This window comes from Bactrocera tryoni, chromosome 5 (genome assembly GCF_016617805.1).
Source record: "Bactrocera tryoni isolate S06 chromosome 5, CSIRO_BtryS06_freeze2, whole genome shotgun sequence".
NCBI lineage: Eukaryota > Metazoa > Arthropoda > Insecta > Diptera > Tephritidae > Bactrocera > Bactrocera tryoni.
The window spans coordinates 122,987-144,613 of NC_052503.1; the positions used below are offsets into that span (position 1 = coordinate 122,987).

General features: G+C 32.4%; 1 protein-coding gene across 19 annotated transcripts in view; it reads right to left on the bottom strand.

Annotated features, from left to right (window-relative positions):
* The window catches only part of LOC120777589 (RNA binding protein fox-1 homolog 2-like), a 119,584-nt gene that overhangs the window by 11,041 nt on the left and 86,916 nt on the right, over nt 1-21,627 (bottom strand). For 11 of the 19 annotated variants that reach the window (XM_040109016.1, XM_040109004.1, XM_040109019.1 and 8 more), the window contains 5 exons: nt 19,325-19,366; nt 14,513-14,533; nt 5,504-5,993; nt 4,148-4,211; nt 3,934-3,987 (listed from right to left, as the gene is read on the bottom strand). In XM_040109016.1, the coding sequence (XP_039964950.1) occupies nt 3,934-3,987; nt 4,148-4,211; nt 5,504-5,993; nt 14,513-14,533; nt 19,325-19,366 (671 nt within the window). Of the gene's footprint in view, nt 1-3,933; nt 3,988-4,147; nt 4,212-5,503; nt 5,994-11,919; nt 12,077-14,512; nt 14,534-19,324; nt 19,367-21,627 lie in introns of all 19 variants that reach the window. The other 8 variants (XM_040109017.1, XM_040109015.1, XM_040109022.1 and 5 more) reach the window with 6 other exon arrangements.

Here is a 21,627-nt window from a genome sequence, read left to right on the forward strand (position 1 = left end):
TCCTCTAATATTCGAGCTTAGCAAATTTGGTCGTTGTAGCTTAGTGGTTTGGAGATATGTACATTAAACATATTAGAGGGCGTGGACGTGCATTTTTTTCACACAGGTTCCCTTACTACTGCGATCCCCTGTGCCAAATGAAAATTTTATATCTTAAAATAAGTGCTTAGTTATGGCACATTATTTGTTTTCGGGTAATGGTGATTTATGCCACCGCTATTGATGGCAGATCGGCAAAGCAGTTTGCGGAGCGCTACAGGACACTGCTTAAAGGAAAAGAGGTAGCTGTTGATAACAACCACAATTCTGGCGCTAAGAGGCAGAGAGCGGAATTTCAATGACTGACTGTGAGGATAACTTCACCATCAAGCTCAAATCAAATAGGGCGAAAAAAATCAGTGCAGGAGATGTTTATAGAATTAATGATAAGAATATATAGTATTATATGTTATTATTATATTATATCCGTTTTTCTTTCATATAAATATTTTTAAATGTTAAGAAACCTGCAATATTTTGTATAAATTTAAGAAATGACGGAATGTCCTTAGTTTATTAATATATTTTACAAAATTTGTTTGTTTAGAATGCATTAATAACTTTTAATTAAATAAATGAGTAAAAGTAAAGTTCCTTCCTTTCATTGGGGGTGTTTTTTACGTGGCGGGTCCCAAACCCAGCGCACAACCCTATGTAGGGGAGTTTCGCCTTCTCACTTTAGCTCGCCTTCAAACGGATGTTCTTAGGCTACCCAGAGTTCTTAGGCTACTTAGTCAAAGACCGGAAGTCGTGAGCTGCTTGAGCCATATGTAAAATAATCGTTTCTGGCCATTCCCAAGTGAATGGCGATCAGAGAACTTTCCTCACTTACGTGAACTTCTACACATGACTTCATCCCCTGTTGACAACATCTGGTGTGTTTAACGTGGGCACCTGCTGACGACAGCCTTACTCCACGGCGCTTAAAAGCACAACGGATCAATACAATGCGTTGATCAGCGCCCTAAAAATTGGGTAAGCATTTTCAGTACCAATAGGCAGTGGGCATCCACTAACCACCTTGGTAGGGCTCGAGGCCCATCTAAAACCTCTGCCGTACTTTGGGTCCAGCACCCGGTTGCAATGCAACTCCACATTCAACTGACAAGGTCAGTTCTTCCCGCGATTTGGGATTCAACCACAACCACCACGAATCTCCACAAAGGGCCAAACCCAATGAGCAGATGAGCAGCGGCTACGCTGGCTAGGTCATATTGTCCGAATGGACGAAAACACTCCAGCTCTGAAAGTATTCGACGCTGTACCCGCCGGGGGAAGCAGAGGAAGAGGAAGACCTCCACTCCGTTGGAAGGACCTGGCTACGCTTGGAATATACAATTGGCGCCACGTAGCGAAAAGAAGAAACGACTGGCGCGCTGTTGTTAAGTCGGCTATAATCGCGTAAGCAGTGTCTACGCCAATTAAGAAGAAGAAAAGTAAAGTTCATTTTAGTTTCTTTGAGTAAATAGCTGGTTTATAACTTCGTCGCCTATTTCTGTCGAAATGATTTCAACTTCATTTTAGGTGATGATGGTTTACTCCTAATCACGCTTTGCATACATATGTATTACTTGACCATCAGATTGGCATTGAAAATTAGCGGGCCGGAACACCGAGATATGATAAATTTAAGCAGTATAATATAATAAGGACAGGGATGCATAAAAACAAAACAAGAATAAAATTGTAGTAAGTCATGAAAATTTCCGTAGTTAACGGCATTTTTTTATCACTCCTTATTTATAAAAACGGATTCCGTTAGACAAATGCAAAGTATTTGCGCACTTTTCGTAAAAAGCCATTTTGTTCTTAACAAAGTCCGCAGACAGTTGTGCGTTTTAATAAGGACATAGTGCTATTTAAAATCAGTAACGAAAATAGTTTAACTGAAACGTGTTTTTTTGCAGAGATAAGCCAAGTTTTAATATTAATCAATTTAAACATTGTTTTTCTTTTTAATGTATCGATATGGGAAAGGATAGGCACTGCGATCCGAAAACTCGAGAACATATTAAATATTTAGTGAAACAAGGAAATTCCTACAGAAAAGTAGCGTATTTACTTAATGCTTCCAAAACACTGGTTGAACAGGCAGTAAAATGGGTTTCCCAGATTGAAACACGCGCCAGGAAGTCAAAAACAGTGTTGTTTGTCATGTTAAGAAAAATCCATTAATTTCGTCAAAACTTATAATTCAACTAACCGCAAAGTACTTATAAGGAAAATCTGAAGACCCGAATCACGAGAAAAGGCCCTATGTTGTTAGAAACGAACGTGCAACAAAAGCTTAAGTTTGCCGAAGGATATGTTCTTTGGCCTAAAGAAAAATGACGTAATATTCTCGGGTTTGACGAAAAAAAGTCAACTTATTTAATTCTGATTGAGATATTCATTATGTAAAAATACCGAATAATGCTGCCTATAACAATAAGTATTACGATAAAGACCATTTACATGTTGGCAGAAACATTATGGTTTGGGGATCGTTTTCATACAATTGTCTGGCCTCACTGCATAGGATACAGGGAACTATGAAGGCAACCGATTGTGTGGCAATACTACAAGAAATTATGCTATAGAACGGTGAAGACAATATGCCACTTAGGTGGGTATTTATGCAGGACAACGACACCAAAAACACGGCTAAGTATTCAAAAGCTTGGTTCAAGGTCAATAATGGAGTGACCATCGCAGGATCTAAATCCATTGAAAATTTGTGGAATGCAGTGAAAGCGTCGTTAAGAGAAAAGTGTCCAAGTAATAATGAAGAGCTTTTTCAACTTATTCAAGTTTCATGGAATGCAATTTCAGTTTCCGTCTGCCTAAACCTAGTTGACTCTATGCCGAAGCGGTGTCGATAAGTTTTAAACAACCATGGATTTTCAACAAAATATTAAACTACTTAGAAATTGATATTATCACAATTAAATGAAAACCAGTTACTTTTATTTAATATGGTATTTTTTATAGTAAACTACGAAGTGCCCTTATTTTTTTTCACATGCCAATAGCGGGAATTTGAAAACAAATGCAAATAAAATACAAAACATAGCAAAATATGGGCAAAACTGTAAAAAAAAAAACTTATTTTTAATTTGTTTTCAATAAATTTGATTAGTTAACTGCCGTTGATTTCCCCACATTTCTGGATGTACATTAACTTCATTAACTACAGGCCACTGTCTTTATTAATTTTTATTATTTTTCACATAACTCTATATGCCTTGTATGTGATGGTAATATACCAAAAGTAATATATATTTGTACACAATAAACCTCAATACGACAAATTTGGTACCACCTGAAAAATATGTACGGAATTTGGAGTATAACAATCTTAGCGGGCAACGTTTCTTATATTTTTTATTTATGGTTTGGTTTATCCAAACCTTTACCCTTTTCTTAAGGGTAATTTTTGTTGGTTCTGTGATTCTTTTCCATAAATATGTTTTTGTCTTTAAACATTAAGATGTAAAAGTACCAGGTATTTGGATGAAAAATACAGTCTGATGACTAATTATTTTTGTGCTTCATACTAAATGTGAAATAATTTATTTTTTGTTAGTAGTTAGATTTGTACATGTTATGTACGTGTATGAAATTAAAATGATTATTTGAATCGCTTTGAAACTTGTATGTACACAGCTTATGTAATTTGTATAAGTAAATGTCTTTATATACCGTTAGTAACACATAAATAATAATTAGACGTTTGAATACAGTAACATACTAATATGCAAATACTAAAGGATTATCGTTAATAAATTAAAAAAAAAAAAACAAGTTTCGAAAAAATGCAAACTTAATTCGTTAAAAGTATAAGATAGTCTCAAAAGTGGGGAAAATAAACAACGAGATCAGTGAATGAGCAAAAATCGAGAAATCTAAAATTACATTTAATATGGCTGCTGGCTGTGCGGCTGGAACTTCTGCGACCGGTTTGGCTGCCTGTAAAATTCGTAGTACGATGTCAAGTTGTTACACAAATAATTCACAAATTTTGGATGTCGAATTAATTTTATAATTACACTTAAAAAATAACTATTTTATTACCTATTAACTAATCGATTTTTTTTATTAGCATAATTTTGTAGAATTTTAAATTTACCTGGAATCGCAGATTCGGATCAGCGGAAGCTGCAGCAGCTGCTAGGAAGGGATCGTAGTAGACGCTGTATGAAATATATAAAAATTATTAAGTCAAAATCAAAAAGTCACATGTCATTGCTTGTAAAATTTTACTGGAATAGGTACTTAAAAGCAAAATTCAGATATTGTTGTTCGAAATGATTATAGTTTTCTCAATTTCGATCTTGAATGTTATGCGGTAGAGTAACCTTCATGTTTTATCATGTCATATCAAAGGTTCATACTGAAGCTATTTTTAGAGCCCTCTTTTAAAAACTCTTTCCTTTCTATAAATTCTTTCCGAAAATAGTTTATATTGATACGTATTTCAATGAAACTATGTCAATCTGTGGTATGTAAAATTCTCTGCCCTAATCGCTACACCTGTTCCGCTCTTTCTGAAATAACTAAATTATAATGTCTTGCTTTTAACTTGGTATGAGTGCGTAATAGAGGGTTTCCAGGAATATGACTAAACAGAAAAAATATTTCTTTTTTAAATGCGACACATTTAATACTTGCAAATTTATTAGAATGTCATGCACTTTGTTCCATACGTTTACTGAAAGTAGTATATCAATACTACAGTTATTAATTCATTGTCCTTATTTAGTAGAACGTCAAGTCATGCAGTCTTCAATAGTTTGAGAATATAAAATATTGAAGAATAGGTGTATTTAAAATAATATATATATATTTATATTAAAACATTTATGAAATTAGTAATGCGGGGTTTTCACATTGCAATAAAGCTGCCTACTCTAAAAGTTCTAATCATTGTAAGATATAAACATTTCTAATTACTGCATATACATATACATATGTATGTATGTACACACTTCCGCCCTTAGAATTCACTAATGTTTAATAAGATAACTATATTCTTTAATATACATTAGTGCATACAATACTAAGAGAACATACATACATAAATATGCCTTATTCTTATATAAAGCGCATGCAATTGTATATTATTTACCGTACATACTCGTTCATATGTATACTCTCCAAATCACACATAGCATTTACAGTTTAATACTTTGATACGGTGAATGTGTGAATGTACGCTTTTCACATGTATTTTGCATAACTTTAGAGATAAAAGCAATTTTCATAACTACATTAAACTATATGCATATTGTAACTAACTGAGCCATTAAGAAGTTAATAGCTGCGACTATACTACTCATACAACAAGGTGAAGTTTGTACGATATTAAGCAAAGAAATATTGATATGAATCGATCAATTCGTCAAATGAGGTAATTTCCATAAATTTACTTGAATGCGTAATGCAACAATACATAAGTGAGAAGAACAGCATTGTTAATACTTACGGTGTGAATCCGTGTAAAGCGGTACCAGCCGCATTGACTGCAGCTGCTGCATTTGCCGCGGCGGCTATGGATGCAGCAGCTGCAGCGGATGGTGATTGAGTGGCTGCACCTGTAGCACCCAAACGTGCAGCATAAGCAGCAGCAGCGGCGTTGGCTACCTGGGGCGTGTTGGCTGCAGCGGCCGCTGAATGAGCTATTGAATGCAGTTGTTGTTGAGCAGCGCTGGTCTGAATCGCAGCAACTGCGTGAGCTTGGTTGGTCCCGCCTGCTGATTGCACTTGCAATGCCTGTTGCAATCCTAATTGGTGGTGTGCGGTTTGTTGCGCATGATGTGGATGATGGTGTGCCTGATGATGGTGGTGGTGATGTTGTTGCTGCTGTGCGGCTACAGCAACAGCGGCCAAAGCGGGGTTGAATGGCCCACCTACAACTCCCATATGACCGCGATGGATTGCTACGCCTCGCATGGCGGCAGCGGCTGCTACAGTGGCTATTGGATTGACGAAGCAGGCAGCGATTGATTGAGTTCGATAATGTGAATTACAGTCCGCATCGTATTTTTTGAGTTTAGTTTGTTGATAAATATCCCATATTCGAGGCGAGGAGCAAATAACAATTGAATACAACGATCAAACATTTTGTTAATAATAGTTTTTAACGTTAAAATTATATATTTCGGTGAGTTTGTTATAAAAGCAAAATTATTGAGAATGTGGATTGAATAATTCGCAACACATAATACAGTTTCATCGTTCCAACAGTAAACATTATTCGAATGTATGCGCGGTAGCCATTTTTTTCGATATATGTATGTATATTTGGTTGTTTTGTGGGGCGTTTCCAAAAGAAGAAAAATGAAGAGAAATTAACAAAAAAAAGTCATGCGATTAGTTTGATTTATATTTTCATATACGAAGCGATATAAAATATACACAGTGAAAGCTATAACTTAATATATACTTTTTATATAACAAGTTTATATGTACACACATATACCATACATATTAAAACCTCTATTATATATTTATATTAGCGTGAGTGCGGTATCTGACTACTGGCTACTGTACCTCGGATACTGAGTACTGAATACCATTGTCCAAATGTGTTTTTCTATTAACATTTACTTTATCTGGTTTTTAGATTTTTTTGTTGTGATTTTTTTCAATATATATTAATGTATAAATTAATAATTTCAATTTTAATTCGTGCACACATTTGAACAATGAATGAAAGAACTTCTAAAGAAAATAAACTCAAGGAGGTTGCTTACGTTTTTCAAAATGCTGCAATTAGTAGCCGCACGCAACACAAAATACGTTTATGCTAGCTGATGTTCTGTTTCCATCAGCTTTAAGGCAAATAAATTATTGTTTCTATAAAATTATTATATATACATATGTTCCAATTGTTATCATTTACTCAAATTTTTTGTAAGTTTAATTTGTAGTTTCTTAACATGAGATTTAGTCAGCTTTTTTGAGTGTCGTTATGGATCATTTCGGCACAAGGTGAAAAAAATAATTATTATATTAATCGTATCGATTGATTAATTAGTTAAAAGTTCTAATTTTTTTAATGAGTTCGTTATAGGATAATATAGGTATATATACATATACATACATACATATATATATAGGTATATACAGTTATGTGAAAAATAATAAGGACAGGGATGCATAAACACAAAACAAGAATAAAATTGTAGTAAGTCATGAAAATTTCCGCCAGTTAACGGCATTTTTTTATCAATCCTTATTTATAAAAACAGATTCCGTTAGACAAATGCAAAGTATTTGCGCACATTTCGTAAAAAGCCATTTTGTTCTTAACAAAGTCCGCAAACAGTTGTGCGATTTAATAATAACATCGTGCTATTTAAAATCAGTAACGAAAATAGTTTTTTTGCAGAGATAAGCCAAGAAGCCAAGAATAATACTTTTGGTTTTAATATCAATAAATTTAAACCTGATTTTTTTTTATTGTATCGATATGGGAAAGGATAGGCACTGCGATCCGAAAACTCGAGAACATATTAAATATTTAGTGAAACAAGGAAATTCCTACAGAAAAGTAGCGTATTTACTTAATGCTTCCAAAACACTGGTTGAACAAACAGTAAAATGGGTTTCCCAGATTGAAACACGCGCCAGGAAGTCAAAAACAGAGTTGTTTGTCAAGCAATTATAGTTTGCTATGTTAAAAAACTCCATTAATTTCGTCAAAACTTATAATTCAACTAACCGCAAGGTACTTATAAGGAAAATCTGAAGACCCGAATCACGAGAAAAGGCCCTATGTTGTTAGAAACAAACGTGCAACAAAAGCTTAAGTTTGCCGAAGGATATGTTCTTTGGCCTAAAGAAAAATGACGTAATATTCTCGGGTTTGGCGAAAAAAAGTCAACTTATTTAATTCTGATTGAGATATTCATTATGTAAAAATACCGAATAATGCTGCCTATAACAATAAGTATACGATAAAGACCATTTACATGTTGGCAGAAACATTATGGTTTGGGGATCGTTTTCATACAATTGTCTGGCCTCACTGCTTAGGATACAGGGAACTATGAAGGCAACCGATTGTGTGGCAATACTACAAGAAATTATGCTATAGAACGGTGAAGACAATATGCCACTTAGGTGGGTATTTATGCAGGACAACGACACCAAAAACACGGCTAAGTATTCAAAAGCTTGGTTCAAGGTCAATAATGGAGTAACCATCGCAGGATCTAAATCCATTGAAAATTTGTGGAATGCAGTGAAAGCGTCGTTAAGAGAAAAGTGTCCAAGTAATAATGAAGAGCTTTTTCAACTTATTCAAGTTTCATGGAATGCAATTTCAGTTTCCGTCTGCCTAAACCTAGTTGACTCTATGCCGAAGCGGTGTCGATAAGTTTTAAACAACCATGGATTTTCAACAAAATATTAAACTACTTAGAAATTGATATTATCACAATTAAATGAAAACCAGTTATTTTTATTTAATATGGTATTTTTTATAGTAAACTACGAAGTGCCCTTATTTTTTTTCACATGTTAGTATCGCAAATATGAAAATAAATGTAAATGAAATACAAGTGTTTGCAAAACATGGTTAAATTGAAAAAAAAAACTTATTTTAAGTTTGTTCTCAATTAATTTGATTAGTTAATTGCCGTTGATTCCCCCACATTTTTAGATAAACATTAATTTCATTAACTGCATACCACTGTCCTTATTATTTTTCACATAACTGTAGGTCAGGTGACAAGGCGAGGTGAAATCCGGGTTACTGTCCATCCATTTGCGCCAGCGATAACTTAAGTAAAAATTGAAATATCTTAATGAAATTTGGTATAAACGTTTTATGATACCAAAAGGTTGGCGTTGCGGATGGGCGTAATCAGATCGAGGTTATGTCCACAAAAACCATTAATCGTGTCAAAATTAAGATCCACTTCAAAATAACAAACTGTAATATGGTACAACGAATCGCATTAGGGATTCCATTCACTAAGAGGTTTAATGTACATATCACACAGTCACTAAAACTACATCTATCATCCAAATTTGTATATGAAAAAACCTTTTCGGCCTACTTCCTCCTCCAAGTCCTATACTCCTTATATAAAGATTTTAGCATTAGTTAAGTAAATGAGAACTTAAGTTAATATAATCAGTCCAGACCCACCGCTAGTCCCAATATACCTGACATAGTGATTCCGCTGAAAGAATGAAATTGGTCAATATCAATTATCCCTAATATACTGATTATCGAATTTATACCGATACTCATTCCGAAATAATTAGCAACTTTGATAATCACATATGTATGCATAGTATATCTCATTTGAGTTTGATATTAATATAAATATCTGGGAAGGGAAGCAAAATGTAGTGATGAAACTAAATGTTTTCTAAGATCTATACTATAAGTTAATAATATACCAAATATGATTGCTATCCATTAATTATAATACAATATTTGACATAGTTCACAAATATTCTAAGACGAATTCCAGCATACTAATGATCATTTACAATACTTTCAACAAGAAAGTAATCGGCTTTTTCACATGAAATAATTTGAAAATGAAGTAGGCCATGATTTTTAAACAACTTGATTTCATTGCCAATTGCTCAATGTAATTGCAGCTGCATGACAACGATATACTGTGGAGGACTTTTGCCATCAACAGATAACTATGTGGTTTGTCGCAAGACGAGATTCGGTAAACTACTATAACGTATAACCTAAATTTTATACAACTAACATCAAATATTTTTTAAACAGTGGTTACATCTCAGGAGGGATATTTATATGAAACAGTTCTTTTGTGCCTATATTCACGACATACATTTATTATAAATTCGTCCATAAAATACATATGTACATACATATATGCCCATGTACTCATACTTTTTTACATTTAAGCGTAACTTTAGAGTTTAATGATAACCGTTCTAAATTATATAACATTATTATGACAAAATGTTATTGTACATGATTTTCCTAGTTCTTATTACAAATGATCATACATTACTAGTTCTTTAGATAAATTTATTTAGCATGCAAAAATGACATACATATGTATGTTTAAATTTAATAAACGATAATTTGATAAGCGGAATTCACTTCATCATAACCTATTGTAAGCGAATCGTTTTGAATATGTTTTCAATGACGTGCGAGCAAAATTGAACTCAAACTCAGCATTTCTAGTACGTAAGATTATGCGTAAAAACTTACTTAGGAAGCACCTAAAGATACGATTACATTAATGCTTGTTTTGTGAAATGCTTTTATCGACTGCAGTAATTATGCTGTAATTATTCCAAATCCCACTTTTCATTCTGGTCTCCTTGATAACCTTATATTGAACGATTTTATATATCTATAGCTTTATCAAACTACTTTTGGTTTGAGTTAAATTGTTTAGTTTTTAGTGTTTAATGTAAGACCAGAATTGCAAAATTATTTTCGTAATGTAGTGTGAAAACCAATTATCAGTGAATAATTAACCAATAATAGTATATCACACAAATAAATAGTATATCCATACATACACATAAAAAATCCTTCAAAAGCAGGAAACTTATAAAATTAACAAAAATAAACAAAAATTTCAAACGTTAACGGCTATACCAGTGTGACACTTTCAAAAAAAAAAATTTTTTATTTGCTTTTTCGATAGCTTATATTTTCATAAATATCCTGTGAAATCGGAAGGCCGTATCTTGAATAGTTTTTGGATGGCAGCGTTCTAAAGAGCGACCGCTCGGAGGGGCAAACATATACATATGTGGCATCATAACTCAACGAGAAATTAACCGATTGACTTCAAATTAAAACTGGGTATTGTTGAATATATTTACTATACAATGACGTACAGTCTTTTAGATTCTTTGTAAACTGACAATTTGGCAATAAAAAAACGACCTATTTTACTTAAAAACACGATTTTTTTTTCAAAATTACCCCATTTTGTTAATTTTTGATATTTTTCAAAGATCGAACTAACTAACTAATCGATAAACTTTTAATTTTTTTGTTCCAGCTACTCAATCGGCCGGAATCATGCCAGCAGTTGGGGCACTTTTTTTTACACCTCCGAATACAGCCCATAACTTCGTTATTTTTCAAAACTTTTGTAAAAAAAAATCTTAAAATATTGCTGACAATATACCGTATTACGTACAAAGAAGTTCAAAATATTTAATAGCGTACTTTCTCTTAAAAAAAAACCACGGAAATCGCCTAATTTTTCATGCGTCACACTGGTATCTTAAGCATTGTAAAGTGCCCTCTTTTTGTTAACAGATAATTCACATCACACAATCTCTATTTTTCCACAATTTGATAAAATTATCTAAAAATCATGAATTAAAGTTCAGTGTGTAAGAAAGCTAATGAAAACAAATAGAGCAGGAAGCCAAGAACCATGTTATATCAATACATATAAAACAGACATCGCAGCAATAATAGCTTTCGATCATACCTACATAACACAAATAACTTAAGATACACAAAACCTTCAAAACGTGGCTTTAATTAGTGCCTAATCTACTCATTTGGAATAAGACCTTAACAGAAATAAGTCCAAATCTTGGCAAAGGTACCATTTTCAAGCACCAATATAAGAGTTGTCTATAAAAAGTAAATAATAAAATAATGACATATTTTGCGAGTTTTTCAACACACAAAATCCAAAATTAAATTCATTTATGAAAAAATATATAAATAAAAGGTTTCGAAAAAGCCTAGTTTTAAAAATTCGATATGAGGTGTAATGACAAACGATTACAGAGAGTGTGTGTACATGATTGCAACATTGATAAGGGGAATTATATTTCAGTTATTGAATTCTGCTTTTAAGTACCGAAGTCAAACTTCAGGAAACAAATTTTTGTTCTTTAAACGACGGACTGTACCTTCGTCTCGGTGTAGATTCTCGAGTTGCGAGTATAATAGGTGACATTCCAGGGGTTAGAGATGTTGCTGCTGTTGCGGCTCCAGCCGGCATTGGTGCTATCGCAGACGCTCCAATTGGTGCGCCGACAAAAGGCCAAGTAACTGGCAAACGGTATCCTTGCAATACAGTGAACAAATACGATTTTTTGTTGCGAATTTTTAGTTCATTGTCACAAATAAAAATAATCAATAATTTTATTGCTCATAACTGCACAGAAGCGTTTTTATAATTTAATGATAAAAAAGGATTTAAAACAATTTCCTGCAACATAGCAGGGCGAATTATATGTACTTTATTACCATAGATAAATATTTTTCTTGAACCAGAGCATGATTAATTAACTATTTACATTTTTATTATATACAAGGTGCTTTCCAAAGTAAACAGGACTTAAAAAAACAGAACAAATGGGTTTTTCGGCAAAATCAAATTATTCTGCTTCAATACAGTTTTACGCACGGTCCAAAAGCATGTCGAACGAGTGTTTTAGCTCGTTGACCGGTATGGCCGCCAGGTGAATACGAGAAGTCGTTAATGGTTAAACTGTGATTTTTGGTCAAATAATCGGTCACATGCGTCGATCGAATGTTGGATTCTGAGCAATTTTTGGTCGTCAGTCAATTTGTGCTTAACAGACCGTGCGCACACCTTTCGTAAGCCCAAATGTTCGGTCAAAATGCGATAAATCGATGATTTAGAGATGTTCAATCGATGATTTGGAGATGTTCAATTCCATTTCCATGAATTTCAATGATGATTTAGGCTGATTTTTGATGAATTCACGCACAGTTTCGATGGAATTTCAGGTGATCACGGATTTTGATTGGCCCACATGCTGATCGTCATTTATGTCCTCACGACCACTTTGAAAACGTTGAAACCACTCGTGCACTCTGCTACGGGATAGGCAATCATCGCCATAAACTTGTTTCATCAATTGAAACATTTCGGTAAAAGCTTTACCAATTTTAAAACAAAATTTAATGTTGAATCTTTGTTCGAAGATCATTTTCGCACCGATAACACAAAAATACTGACACTTAAAACGCAATAACTTCACTTCCATTCAATGAAATGCCATGAAATTCTCACTGGACAATCGATAAAGATAGCAGATTCTAACGCACCAGTCGACATATAGATGACGCCATCAGGGGGCGCTAGATTCAAAAAGTGTTCCTGTTTACTTTGGAACGCGCACATTGTATGTAAGTATGTATATCAAGTACGAAACAAACATTCAGTAGAAATATGCATATGCATTTAATCATTACATGGTTAAGAATATGCATACGCACATTATACGAAAAGTTCTAACTCATTTATTTGAAGTGGAATGCTTAAAATTATATGGGCATATCACATGTTGTTGCCACTTTTCTATGTTTATACATATTTTTAGTGAAGTTATTCGAATTATTATGAAATTGTAATGAACAGAAAAATTCTTTTGAATGATTCAAAACTATGACCAAATATACTATTTATTCATGTTGTTATACTTGTATTCTTATTTTTTACAAATGCTAACTTTTATGCTATTATTTTTCAATAATCATATTTTAGAAACAAAACAGTTTCGAAGTACGTGTACATACATACATACATATTGGTTAACATATACATTTGTACATACGTGGCACATGTAGTAATAAAAGTATAATATAAAAATGAGTAAATGTAAAAAATTAAATGTACTTGGAAACATTAAATGAACAATAAATGACAAAACGGTCAGATAATTTCTTTATGTGTATGTACTATTAAATTTTGATATACCATAAGTCTACTATTTATAATCATAAAACTACGATAGGATATATTTGCTTATATACTAAAAGCAGCGGAAATAAATTTATGAAACAACTAAAATTTTGCAAGAGTATTTGTTTTATAGATATCGAAAACTTATTAAAATATTATTAGAATACCCTATTTTTAGACATCTATCATACACTCGTCTTCCTTATCCACGTGAATATTGTAGGGATATTAAGGTGAATGCTTATTAGTCTAATTCTATCGGTTCATTGTCCCATTGCAAGAGAAATTGGTTGGTTCTCAAATGTATATATACTCATTCTATCTTCAACGCCATGTCATACATACAACACAACAATTGTATCTCATTTATCATAATTCATCCAAATTCATCCAATGTATATATTCATAAGAAATATTGATTTTTTTGTTGGAAATACCGTCTATTTCTATGTGCTCTAATTTGTTGAAACATGTTCAGAGCCAGCCACGGCTACTGTGACGAGCACATAAATTAGGAGTTATTTTTCTAAATATGTAATTCTATTTTATAATTAACATCACGAAAAAAAATTCGGAGTTTTTTTAAAGAGCTCTCATTAATTATATCTTCTAGTACTGTTTATATGTAAATAAAAGAGATCATACATCATTTGAATAATCTCAGCGCCGAAAATTGAATGTGATATGGATATTTTTAATTCACAACTGTTGCTATTGATTTATACCAACATATGAAAAAATCTCATTAAAGATTGTTACACAAAATATAAGTTTTCAGATTTGCTTACCTTCCGGCCATTGAACACACACTGTTGAAAGAAAATGTCGTTTAAGATTCATAATTGTCGTTGTTGATCGGTTGCATGGTACAAGGTGTTGATAATTACAGCAAGTATGGAACCATATAAAATGAAAGAAAAATTACAATATTTAGTTGGAAAAATAACAACCAGAATAGAAGTTTAGTTAATATGAGAATGCCTAAATATCACATTTGTTTTCTATAATATAGAGCAAACGGCTATTATGTACATATATGTATGTATATGCTAAGATATCTATGTATGTAAATGCAATTATATTTTCATAAACGAGCTTATGAGCATACCCCGAACTACCAGTATACATATAATTTTTCTGTTACCAATTTAAAAAGGAATTAAGTTTTACAACAAAGCAATTTGTATGCCGTAACATGCGATTATGAAGATGCAATCACAATAAGGTTATATTAATATGTGCAATTCAAGATTGATATATATATACTATATACATATATATTATTGGTTTTCTAAAAATAATTTGGTTGCCAATTCTAAAAAGTATATTTTTTTTATAGGCTCATTTTGTAAGCAGCTATTAATTTTAAAAATGTTCAGAGTTAAGTTTCACAATAATTGTTAAATTATGTAAATAAATATTAATAAAAGAGAATAACTTGATTTTATAGCGGGATTCTGTAACCAGTCTCTAGTCTTTATTTGAGACATTTTGAGGTAAAATCTCAATTTGTGACTAGTTATTATTCACTAAACAGTCTCTAGCGTTAGTCTCAAAATATTGACTCAAACTTGGTACCTGGTAATTAGCAGGTCACAAATCCAAAAAGAACTATTGTCTGCCATTTTGAATATACTGAATAGAAAAGGTTAAAAATAAATCAATTTTACATAAATTTCGTAAATATTATGAAACAAAGTCAACATATATTTTTACTTTTATTGATAATTATGTTTTTTGACTATGTCATAGAAAATTTAATATTTGTTATCGACATATTTATTTTCATTAAAGTGTAAAAACATCTCTGAATAATGAAATGTAATAGATTTTGTGACTGTCACTTACAGAATAGCAAAATCGTCTCAGGTTTCAAAAATTGTCTCTAACTCAAAATCTCAAATTTAGAGACTTGAGACAGTATCACGGTACAGAATCGCACGGTTAATGTAATAATAGAAATATATGTACATTCGTTAACTCAATATACATAAATACTGATGATTTATATACATAAATTTTGGCATTTTTATTTTCTCCTTCTAAAGTATTGAAATTTAAGCAGTGTAATGGAAAGCAAGTAAGAGAGGGTTCAAGTTCAATGAAAATTTTATACTCTCACAATTTGCAAAAGTCAGAGGTGTATCAAAACTTTACATTCAACAAGTAAGGAAGGACTAAGTTCGGGTGCAGCCCAACATCTTATACCCTTGCAACTAGCAGGAATCAAAGCCAAGGCAATAGCAGAAGGTGTAAAACGTCAATCAGAGTATCAGGATCCAAGCAATTTTATATATCCATACATATACTATATATTGGGTAGTCGAAAAATCCTTTTCGTATTTTGACAATAGATGTCGTTACAGTCGTATATCTCCAGTGCTACCAATCACATTATGTCAGATTGAAAGGTGAGATTTTAAGCTTCATTTAACCAAAAAAATTAAATTCGGGGAAGTTGAAAAAAGGTAACAGCTGTTCAAAAATGGGTGAAAACAATATAAACAAGGGCAAAGTTCGGGTGCAACCGAACATTTTATACTCTTGCAACTTGCAAAAATCAAAGCCGGGGAAATACTTTAAGGTGTAAAACCAATCATATAGAGTAAAGTCAACCGGATGTTCGTAAATCCCGATATTAGTTATATAGGGGCTAGGTCAAGTTTTTGCTCAAATTTAACTATATTTTACACTGTTATGTGTAAAACACGCTCTCTTATTTCCATTGAGATAACTCATTGGCGGATATATGCGGCACAAAGTCACCCGGATGTTCTAAAATCTTTATTTTAAGTATATGGGAGCTAAGCCATTCATCCCGTTTTTGACATACGGACTTACCATTATAAGTCAAAAGTCAACTATAGGTACCGGGGTCTAAATATTCGGTACCTAGGGTCTTGAACAGTTTTTATTGGATATAAACCATTTTTGGTCATAAGTGCATACCAAGTTTCATCAAGATATCTTAATTTTTACTCAAGTTACAGCTTGCACAGACGGACAGACAGACAGTCAACCGGATCTCAACTTTTCTCGTCACCCTGATCATTTATATATACATAACCCTATATCTATCTCGATTAGTTTGAGGTGATACGTGCAACCGTGAACAAAACTATAATACTCTGTAGCAACTGGTTGCAAGAGTATAAAGAGGGAAGAATGCCACGCAAGCCACCAATGGAATTTGTGAAGTTTACAGAGGCGTTGCTGTATTAGTTCGTGGAGCACAACAATGGTTCGCTCACTTTCATTAGGGAAATTTCGATTTCCACTGATGGAATAATGTCTCTAGCGAAAAAATTGCAAAATGTAGTCGACCAAAATGGTACACATTTGTTTGTTTATTTATTATTATAAATATGAAAAAAATAAGTTGAAGTTTGATTGGAAATACGAGCAGACTTTTTCGACTACTAATATAACTTATACACTGACCGACATATTCGATATAAGGTTCGTTTGAAAACCGAAAATCATAACATATAATTCATAGAATTTATCTATTTTTGCTGGAACACTTAATATTATTATGCCACATAATAAAAAAAAAAATCCCTAGGCTTCATAAATACACACATACAAACACCAATGATATGAAATAAAGTCAGCCGGATGTTCGAATGTCCTGATATTAGTTATACGGGGCTAGGACACGTTTTCGCCCAATTTTATCTATTTTAGGCACAAATATACACTGTTATGAGTAAAACACGCTCTCTCATAAAATATTTATATTAGGTATATGGGGGCTCAGGGAAGTATTGGCCCGAATCAATCCATTTTTGATGCACCGAGATACTATTATCAGGAAAAGATTCTCTTTGAATTTCAATTGTATACATTGACATATTTTCAGTCAAAAATCATCAAGAGATCCATATATTCGGTACTTAGGGGCTTTAACAGTTTTGTTTGGATTTGGATAATTTTTGGTGGCACACTCTAAAAGCATTATTCGTGCTAAGTTTTATTCTGTTATATTAATTGCTTCTTAATTTGTGTACTGTAAAGTGAAAGAATCAAATGGAATTTAAAATTGTGCTATATGGGCGTGATTGTAGTCCGATTTCGCCAATTTTCGCACTGTGACATAGTGATGTGAGAAGAATGCCACGAACTAAAATCGGTCGGGCGGATCCCGAGACATGAGATTTCACCAAAAAATGGGCGGTGCCACACTCTTCGTCCAATTTTCCACCAGTTCCCATAAAGCCATCTTACACCATTTTGTAGATAAAATTTTATGTATAATTTAGAGATTTATTGCGCTTTAAGTAGTTTTCTAGTCATCCTGTCAATAACTCGACAAATATCATGAACACAATATATAACCGGATATGAGTACGTTCCAATGACCGGAAACGGACACTATTTTGATAATATTTCGTTCAAATAACCCCTGATAAACGGACAATATTTCATAAAATGTGAAAAAAAATTGTATACAATTTATATTTTCTCATTTTTTCAATTTATATTTATTTTTGGTCTTTTGTGACGGTTGTTTCTAAAGATAATACGTAAAATGATCATAGCATTGGCGCCGTCTGGTTTATTTATTTAGTTATGAGGAATTTCACTGTATACATACAAGTATAAATATAAAATGAATAAATTAGGTGGAATTTAAAATTTGCTTGTATGGAAAGTAGGCGTGGTTTTATTTCGATTTCGTCCATTTTCATACAAGGAGATAAAAATGTCAATGTAATGTTATGTACCGAATTTAGTTTAAATGGGTGGACTGTGACTCGCTCATTGTCCAATTTTGGCACGGGCTCCTATGAGGCTCTTCCGTAACATACAAAATGAGAAATTGAATGCTTATTATGTATTTATTAGTGATTCATGCATTAAGTAGGTTTCGACATAATGGTTTATGGGGAGTTGGCGTAATTGTCATGTTTTCAAATTTTTTCAGACTAACCATAATATTCGAATGACTTCCTTTCTAGCTATAGTGGTTTCTGAGATATTCATATTAAACCTATTAGAGCGCCTGGTTGCAGGGAAGGATGGACAGACGGTAACTGGGAATTCAACTCATCTCGTCATCCCGATCATTTCTATATATATAACTCCATATAAATATATGTATCTCGATTGGGTGTAGGTAATACAAACAACTGTTAGGTGAACAAAATTATAACACGCTGTAGCAACATATTGCAAAAGTATAAATATTCAGGTTCCATGCAAAGTTGTACTTTATATCATAAGCATTCCGTAATGAATTGGGTATGTAACTTTTTTTGTAACTTAATACATAACTTTGCCTTTTTCCCAAAAGCAAAATAAATCACTACAAAATAAAAAAAATATGTGTTCAAACATGCTCCGTTTTTCGTTTTCTTACTGCTTTACTATCGGCTCGATATATCTTACCAAATTTGAAAACATCTAAGCAACTTTGTTAGAAATGCATACATATGTCCCAAGCATGCATATGATTGTTTTAGAAAATAATATATTTGTTTTGAACATTTTTTCTTTAAATTTTTTTTTCCATTTTCGTTATAGTGTTATTTACAAGTTTTTGAACTAAAAGACAAAATATTAGGTTATTCAAGTTAACTCATAAAAATTCTGCTCACCTAGAGCTGGGGCCGGTACGGCACCGTCTTTTGTCAGTACAACTGTGTATGATTCAAAAACAAGAATATTTAATATAAATACATTTCAGCTTAAAAATATATGTTGTAAGTTAGTAAACAAGCTAAAACATAAACGAACTTATTTTGAACCCCTTTTTAGTTGATATACTTACATACATATTAGAGTGATTCAAAAAAAAAAAATTTTTTTTTCGTTTGGTACTCGGAAAAATAGGTACCTAGACACCTCTAAGAAAGCCTCTCCAAATATAAGTTTTTAATTGTAACGGGAAGGTCCTCCTACATACAGTTTTTTATTTTTTCTTATTATCAGATAGAAAAATTTATATCTCGCTTCCAATTACTTGAAAAAATATCTTGTTCCTAAGATTTTGTAGGAAATTGAATGCTCTACAAAAAGGTCTATTCAGATTTTTTCGTAAACCCAAACGTTTAAAAGATATTAACAGTTAAAGTTTGATTATTTTTGGGAAAATTTTTTATTTCTTATGAATTTTATAACTCAATGAAATAAAACTTCTTCTTTTAACTTCTTTTAAACGTTTGGGTTTACGAAAAAATCATAATAGACCTTTTTTGTAGAGCATTCAATTTCCTACAAAATCTAAGGAACAATATATTTTTTTAAGTAGTTGGAAGCGAGGTATAAATTTTTCTATCTGATAATAAGAAAAAATAGAAAGCTGTATGTAGGCTGGGCCGTCTTAAGCCATGTGAAGACCCTAAGGCAAAAGTTATATTGGTCCCCCTGTGATTTTTTTTATTTTTTTTTTTTAATAAACAGTTAATAAAGAAAGACATTCAAAAAAAGTTTTTACATTAAATTTAGTATTTTATTAATTCATAAAAATAATTTTTTCTTGACATTCGAGTTACATACATAGTAGAATAGCTTACTTTATAAATTCATTTTCGAAGTTTCATGGTAGTGAAAATTTTTAAAACATCTTCAAAGTCGACTTTTTCTAATACATCATTTTCTATTGCCATGACAGCTAGACTATTTAAGCGATTCTGAGTCATTGATGAACGTAGACAGTTCTTAACTAATTTTAATTTTGAAAAGCTACGTTCACCCGTAGCATTTATATATTTTCTATGACATCTATATATTTTCAAGGCTGTCATGACATTAGGAAATGAAGATTGTGACATATTATCAACAATTATTTTATAAGACTCCTGAGCCGACAAAAAGTTGGTAGATTCTAAATCGTTTCATGTCAGTATAAAATATTTAAAATGTATCATTTCTTCAGCGAAGTCACATTCAATGTCTTCGAAATAACACTTTCTAAACTTTTCACAATCATTCCTCAATTCTTCATCAGATTTTATTAAAAACGTTGTTAGGAATCCAAATAAGTTTTGTATTTCTGAGTATGCTTCAAGGCGTTTTTTCAACTCTGCACAAAGCCTATCAAATATTGGCAAATACCTTTCTATTTTAAATTTATCTTGTCCTCTAAACACAACATCTTCTGCATTTCCTTCATAGTATTTTTTTTTTCGTTTCCTATTATGTTGGTTTTCATCAGTCCATTCAGTATCAATAATCTCATTGGCTTTAGTAAGGTAGTAATCAAAATTTTCTCTTTCTGCGATCAAAAAGTCTAACAGCGATTTTAAAAGATTGACTGCAGAAATTAATTCAATTTGTTTGTTTTGTAAAGATATACTAACAGCATTAATCCGCGCTAGAATAACACTCCAAACTACAGACATTACAACATTTTATTTTTTATTTAAATCCTTTAATAGGCACTTAGCTTCGTGAATAACTTCTGGTTTCTGATTTAAGTTGTTTATTAGGTCATGTAAAGCTTGCTGTATGCCCTCATATCCATTTGATAAAGCTTTAGTGGCATCAGCTCCGGCACACCACCTTGTGTCAGAAGGCTTTATCAGAACAAATGATGAACCAGATTTAGTTTTAGCATCTTCTGATAGACATTTAAGCAAAGTCTCCCAACGATAAGTTGACCGCGGGAAGAAGTTGTAAAGTGTTTGCATGAATCCGAAAAATGAGATTGCTCCAACGCAGCTTTCTACAGCATGTACTCCAACTAGGTTTAATGAGTGTGCAGCACACGGAGCGTAATGTGCGAGCGGATTATTTTTTTTAATATGCGCTTGAAGCCCATTATAACAACCGGACATATTTGATGCATTGTCGTAAGATTGTCTCCTCAAATGTTTTATGTCGATATTAAATTTTTTTAATTTATTTAAAATTATGTTAGCCATGCCTTCCCCCGTGTAGCTTTCAATTGGAATGAATG